Source organism: Mytilus trossulus, chromosome 1, assembly GCF_036588685.1.
Source record: "Mytilus trossulus isolate FHL-02 chromosome 1, PNRI_Mtr1.1.1.hap1, whole genome shotgun sequence".
NCBI lineage: Eukaryota > Metazoa > Mollusca > Bivalvia > Mytilida > Mytilidae > Mytilus > Mytilus trossulus.
The window spans coordinates 41,370,448-41,377,988 of NC_086373.1; the positions used below are offsets into that span (position 1 = coordinate 41,370,448).

At 30.9% G+C, this 7,541-nt stretch overlaps 1 protein-coding gene across 1 annotated transcript; it reads left to right on the forward strand.

The window, feature by feature from the left end:
• Positions 1-386: 386 nt before the first annotated feature.
• Positions 387-2,325, forward strand: LOC134707905 (uncharacterized). Its single transcript, XM_063568067.1, has 3 exons — positions 387-421; positions 878-937; positions 1,715-2,325. Exons 2-3 carry the CDS (start codon positions 883-885, stop codon positions 2,251-2,253), a joined length of 594 nt encoding a protein of 197 aa, XP_063424137.1. The 5' UTR covers positions 387-421; positions 878-882; the 3' UTR covers positions 2,254-2,325.
• The last annotated feature ends 5,216 nt before the right edge of the window (positions 2,326-7,541 follow it).

Below are 7,541 nucleotides of genomic sequence, written 5' to 3' on the forward strand. Positions count from 1 at the left end.
ATCTTAACCTTTGGAATATATTGTTTTCAATTTAAAAAACGCCTTTTACATGAATATTTAACAAAATAAAAATAGCAGACAAATTAAATCAAACAGAACACAATCATTTTTTTTTTAAATTTCAACAACATTTGCTGACCAAACTGGTATGTCTTAAAATATATTTTGGTTGTGGTTAGGTGATATTGGAGACTGAGGTTAAAGTTTTTAACATATTTACTCAATGTAAGTATGACATTTAGAACTTGATTGATGACCATACTTACAAGTATTCGTAACGTACGTCACACCTGCACTGAACCATTTATTTCCTCTTGTACAGTATATTTCCTCATTTAAAGTGTATATAAGACAGAAATAAATTGTAAACGAAACCAAACATTTCTGTAAACTGTTAAATAACGATACGCATACAAAAAAGGTAAGTTATATGTTTATAATAAGTTTCATTTTTTATTTAGAATATTATGGATAATGTTTTAATATATGCAATTAATGTTTTAAAGAACAACAACGTATATCTAGTTGAAAAAATGAATTCTCAGAAAAAGATATATAAATAAGGATGCAATTATGGTTTGAGCTTGAAATATTTCTGTAACCGTCAAACCATCTTAAATCAGCATAAAAAAAACAAACAATTCGGTAGATTCAAAAGATATAAGAATAGTCCTTATCAGTTAAAAACAATTCGAGGATTAACAGATGAATGTCTTTTTCTTTCTAGTATGATGTATGGTAATCAAACATTTTCCATGTTAAATTCCTGCTACTTAGTTTTGCAGTCAGATATATATTGGTAGAATTAATTTATCAATTTAAGTAACATTTTGAAACCAATCAATTTTAGTTGCATTTATTTTAATATTCATTCTAGGTATAATGGAAAGCAAAGCTGTTATTATTTTCTTCGGATTTATAGCATGTGCTTTTGCTGGTATGTATCTTATAAAGTTATTTTTTTACTGTTGAAATGAGGATACTTACAAAGGAATAAGTCATGAGCAAACATTATTAAAAAAATTACACACCAAATATTTTAAAACATACAGTCCAAAGATTATTTGAACAAATTTATGAAATATATGAATATTAAAAGTTAACATGCAAACAATGATGCATCGTTTTAATACTTGGCTTATACGTTAACCATTCCTTATAAGGACACAGATCATGGAAACAAAGAAAGTTCATTTCAGAATAACAATTTTAGCAGGCAAAGCAATAATGACGGATACATAACATAAGAATATCTTATATGTTGTATTTTTGCACAAATATGTTTTACGATTGGTGTCAGTAAATTAGAACAGTGGGTTGGAAATTTAGTTAATAGAACAAAGAGTAAAAAAAAGCACCTTTTTTTTTTGGTTATTGTGAAGAAAATACAAAAATTAACATACATTTACATTTATTATTAATTCATTTTACATATTTTCGAGTAAAAGGCATATTTCACTCTCACTACTAACGATGAAACTGTGAAGCACTTATACTCTGTCCAATATGTATATCAGTCATACAATCTGTAATATCACTTTGGTTGTAAAAAAAACCGAAACCGAATAGTATTTCAAATCTAACCTACGTCACTTAAGAAACTTATGTAGACGAAACGCGCGACTGGGTTATCAAATTATAAGCCTGGTACTTTGGATTTTTTACGAATGATAATTCATATTTCAACATTTCTGATTAAATTTTATTATTACAGTATATGGAGTCGAGAAACCTTGTGAAATTGAATGCTCGAGTCGTTTTGATTGTCTAGATGGGCAAAGTTGTCAAACAGTAGGATGTAATCGTTTGTGCAGATCTGGAAGAGTAATTTTATCAAACACAGTAGTCGGATCAGACATTATCTCAGCTGGGTGCGTTCAGAGATGTTTGAACCGAGGTGGGATAGGTTGTCGAACTCTTTGTCAACGAAGTGTAGATCCAATTTCAGGAGGTCAACTCATTCAAGGTGGTTTGTTAGACAGACATACCTTACCAGTAGGATCCATTCGGTCTGATAGTCTAGTCAGACGTATCTCGCCTGTAAGTTCTATTCGGTCAGATAGTCTTGTTAGACGTATCTCGCCAGAAGGTTCTATTCGGTCAGATGGTTTAGTTGGACGTATTTTGCAAGTTGATTCAGTTTTACATAAAGGCTGTCAAAACATGTGCATTTCACGAGGCTGCAACTTCAATGAGGAATGTATAACAAGAGACGGATGTTCTGTATGTGTTCGTGCCAAGACCTACGCATAAAAAAATACAACCGAGGCTAAAATGTATAGTGCAATATTTAACTGATACCTATCCTTGTTTTGTGATATTTGAACTTTTTGTTTTGATACATGAATAAAATATACATCATAATACAGTTTCATTCAATTTTTATTCTTAAATTGATAGTTGCCTCTACTTTTGATTCAAATTATTAAAATTTCCATTTCTATGTAGCAATATTATAACATCGCCTGCATATCTCCCAGTTTATACGATAGTTGAGTGCTTTCGTTTTCTATTGTGGTTACCTTAATCCGCTCACAAAGGAGCAATTTAAACAAAATTTGAAGCGGTAAAGCTATAATCATCCTAACACTAACACTAACACTAAAACGATCGCCATTATATGTATTTGCATGAGCCACAAGATAAGTGTCAAATGAGGGGAAGGATGAACTTACTGTTCCGAATTACCTTAGGTAGAACTCAACAGTAAGGTGTGAAGTTTCGCTTTTTGACTCCTGTTAAGTTTTAAAATATGAGAGCTAGTATGCACAACAATTCATTTGATGATAGCTGTTTATTAAAATAGCCTTCATAGCAGGTTTATAGAGACATCAAGATTCTGTAATGTATGTTATATGGGCTGTTTTCTGTATGGCAGTCCGTATTTTCATATCCATACCAAACATTGGTCCAGCAAAATTATTGTAATGTTGTTTTTTTGCTACTCTTTGTAGCACGAGCTTTGTGATTAAATTGTACGAAATAATGAGTCTAAAAACTCCCAATTTGAATTTGAACATTTGGTAGATTAATGTCAATAGTTCCTGAAAAAGTATCACCAAAAGGCATTGAAATTTTCGTTTGAACACAATTTTTGGGAAATATGTGCCATTTACACCTCCTTTTTGCCATATTTTATGGTAAATACATGCAGAATGTTACCATTTTAATACACAAAAAAGAATTATATTTCATCATTTTAACTTTTGAAAATCAAATCTATAGACGATTCTGATTACATACATATGCACATGTATAACACAAACAGTTGGGATAATGTAGTAGAAAGACAGGGAAAGAAGATGAGAAAACATTTTGTGGTTCAAACTGTGGAGTGCGACCTTAAATCTTACATAAGATTTGGACTTCTTTTATAACTGATTTTACTGTGTATTGGTTTTTTTTCTACATTGGCTAGATGTATAAGGATGGGTTATAATCTTACAACACATTTTAACATATCGCTGTCACGATAACTTGTTTACAGAGTCTGCAGTTACACAAGCAGTGATCCTAATTAGGATTTTGAATATCGAATTATCTTTTATCATATTAAACGTCGAATTAAAATTCTAAATTCTTCTATTACTGCGCATTTGCTTGCTTTCACAGGAATATTTAGGTTAGAAATACCAAGATCTACAAAATGTTTGTTTTTTTAATTTGTATTTCACGGTGTTTAGTTTTCTAAATTGTTTTATGTCAACGAATATGTATCCTTTCGTCGTGTTCCGTTATTGCGTAGTTATTTTCCCACAGACTATGGAGTTTGAACATCGCTTTCGTATCTTCCGACTGCAGTTTGTTGCCAATTTAGTTTGCTGAAGAACAGAAAAAACCTTACTTTCTGAATGTGAATAATATGTGCGATGATTGTCTGGCAAATGATTTTGAAATTTTGATAAACATATTGTTTATTGCTTATTTTTTGTTTCTAAAAAATATATAGTTGTTTGATTCGTGAAATTTAACTAATTAGCCATTGTTTCTAATAAATGGCACTTCTTATTAAAACATGAAAAATTCAAAAGATTTAAATTAAAAAATTATTGAGCCTGGCAATGTCAGTCGTATGATTTCTCTTTACAATTAAGGTGGTACCTTAACACAACAGGGAGATAAAATCAGCCTAACGTTGTGTTGTTAAGGGAATATTAGAGATTTCTTACAAATTGACGAAAGGTACGAACGAAAGTAAAGGGAGCACGTATTTCATTTCCACAATAACAGTTAAAAGAGGTTTTTTTTATCCAGTAAAACCGCATTCTTTTCTAAAAGTTTATTTTTCAGAAATAATAATATCGAAAACAATACACGATTTTAATATAATCAAATAGAGAAAGCTAGTGTCAAATACACTTACGTCCGATACGTTATTTAATTACGTAAACCACGAGAACACATATTTCCGCGGGAATTTTTTAAGCACAAATTTTACGATTAACTTTTCAAGGGCATTATTGAAGTACGTTAGTCTAAATTTAACGACAAGATTCACATTTATTTTTATATTTTATACAACACTTTCTGCAAATTGTCAAAGTGGAATATTGAGATTTGATAAAAAAAAAAATAAGACAGTAATGTTTTTAAAAAGTAATGCTGAATAAATCTAGAAAAACAGAATTTGTATATCAAGAAAATAAATCTACAATGTTGCACCATATACATTGGGGATTTTATAATGACGATTTAACAGTACACATGTTTGGAAGATAGACGCGAAGTTGTCACTTATCGTCCAGTGGCTTATATTTCATGAATATTCAGGACTAAAGGCAAAACGCAATTATACGCTAAAATATTCGTTCCATTGCTGCGGTGTATCATATATACATATTTAGGGAGCGGGGGTTGGGGGCAATGAATATTACCAGAGGAGAGGCGATGATTCAAAAGTTATTAAACGAGCACCAGCATTTGGCGAAGTATGAAGATCATCTTTTTATTCATTTTCATTTTATTATTTTTAGCGTTGCAAATTTTGAATCAAAGAAGTATTTGTGTTTTAATTTTTTCTTATTTTTCTGTAAGGGAAGAAGACAATGTATTTGCTTTGACAATTTCTGAGGTTGAACAGTGCAACATTGTAATATTTAAGCGTAGGGGAGGGATCGGTTCTTAGTCTTTTAGGGGCATTTTATTCGTCTGACTACTAGATGAATTTAAGATATTTTGTATTATTATACTTCACGTAAACATGCCATATTTTGATTGGGTTATACGAGGGTGTTAATTTACTCTATCACATGGCTGAGAGGGTGACAAATTGTTTTAATGTTACCCTCTCCTGGTAGACCAATCAAATTCGATAGTTTAAAGGACAATGAATTTTATTTACATAGAGTAATTAAATACAATGCTTAAGTTCTACATTTTGGTGCAGATTTTATTATTTGACTGTCAAAATAAAATAATAAATCATCTTGCTTAAATTTTGTTGTTTTTTCTAATACCCGTAACGTTGTTATGTACGTGACGTCATAGAAAATACTTTTAAAATAAGATTAATCGTTAAAAGACTAAAATGATAGGACATTCAGTATAATAAATTAAATAAAACATCGCAGAGAGGATGATACAGCAGATTGGTACCCCTCAAAAAAGCATTGTCAACCTTAGCTTCGCCGCGGTTGACAATGTTTTCTCGGGGTTCCAATCTGCTCTATCACCCATTCAGCTATGGGTTATTTATAGAGTTGTATCTCCTCCGACCTTGTGGTATCATATTTTAACCTATCGTACGTCCCGAAATTCTAAATATATCTCAAGAAAAGTCCAATTTAATAAGTGTCGTTGCATGTAGGAGGATTGTCCGAAATTGCACGACTATTATTTAAATATGTCAGAATAAAGGATCCCTAAAACGAGTCTTACGTATGATTCGTCAAGCATACGTACCTTTCGTCAATTTGCAAGAAAGCTCTATTAAGTATCCCAATGATTAAAATTAGTGTTTGTCAAATACTATATAGGGGTAAATTCAGTAAAAAATCTCCCATTCACTTTAATGCTAATCTATGTGTGGAAAGAAATTTATACCTGATTTACCTTTAGAAATTAAAATCTTTCATATATCATTCATGAAAGTACAAATGTAGCCCTATCTTTTGCAACAATAAAAACATGGGGTCATGCGGCATTTTTGGGTATTCACATGGCCTTGTTTACAAACAATGTAGATTCGCACTGAATTCCCATACTGACCCCCATTACTTTTCAACTCTGAAGGGAAAAAAATTAGTACATTCAGCATTTTTTTTTTTTTTTTCAACTCTAGTTTTGATCCATCTACCAAAAAATATTTATTACAAACATTTTCTGCCAATCAGAAGACCATATAACTTCAGAGTTATACAGAAAGCTCTCCCCTAAATGGGCGGTCCCTGATGACGTATATTTATTTACTGAATTTACCCCTATAAGAGACTTCTTTACTTCTTTTCCATCTTTTTTTGTAATAAACATGTAATATATCCAATTTTCAAGTTCCAGTTTTAATTCAACCTTCAAAAATGCTAAATTTGTAAAGATAGAGCAAAATTTATACTACAGCCCATACTGCGGCCAATGTTTATTTGTTATATACAGTTGGGCATTGACTGTTTTTAAAAGAATGGTGTAAAATACTATGTTTAATAAAAATGAATTGTTTTCTGTGTTTGCTTTGAGTAGTATTGCAAGTACATCTAGAAACTAAAGTCTTGGTGTACTCTTAGTTAGTTTTTTTCCTTGTATGAAAGTTTTTGGTTAAATACCATGAAAAGACCACAAAAAGACTTTTCGAAGGCTTTTTTAAGCAGTTTCATACAAAATAAAACAATAATTGTGTTTCATTATACTAAATCTGTGTTTTAATTACTTGTAAATTTCACAAAATGTCATTGAAAATCACTCTGCAGAAATTCCTGTTACCCCAACATCAGGATGGGTTCTTCGCCAAAACTAGACATATAGAACTGAAGTAGAAAAAAGTGCCAAATATGAAAAAATAAGATAAGGTATGACCAAAATTTACATTTGGGAGATTGAAGTAACAATTTAGAGTATTTAAAAGCAATAATTTAACTTAAAAATCCAATTACAAACATTTCAACACTTGTTTCATAGATGAAGGACCTGTAATCATGAAAACTTGTCTAGTATATTCTTTAAATAAAGAAACGCAAAGTGTTATGTAAAAATAAATGAATACCTTCATGCGGTCAGATTATTCCAGTGTTAAAATACTAGAAAAGTGCTTATTTACCACTTGTTCTACAACTTAACATGGGGAACACAGCTAAAAAAAAACACTCCGTCAAAGGAAGGTAATCCATTTTTTTTCATATGATTATATACATTATGAGAAGAAATATGTGTAAAATGTGATGTAAATGGGGAGAATATTCATGCCTTTCATTGATATCATAACTCTCAAGTGTAATTTCTATTGTTTCTTTCAATCTGGACACAAAAACTGATTTTTACAATATACTTCATGCTTGTCTCACTGTACACTGAGTGCATCCTGGATAGCCGCAGTTGAAGGTAGAAATTTG

What these genes read in the sequence shown, in the direction of transcription:
- LOC134707905 (XM_063568067.1), top strand. Translation starts at nt 883, where the DNA reads ATGGAAAGCAAAGCTGTTATTATTTTCTTCGGATTTATAGCATGTGCT. An exon ending in TATAGCATGTGCTTTTGCTG is followed by an intron (nt 938 to 1,714) that starts GTATGTATCTTA and finishes TTATTATTACAG; the next exon opens with TATATGGAGTCGAGAAACCT.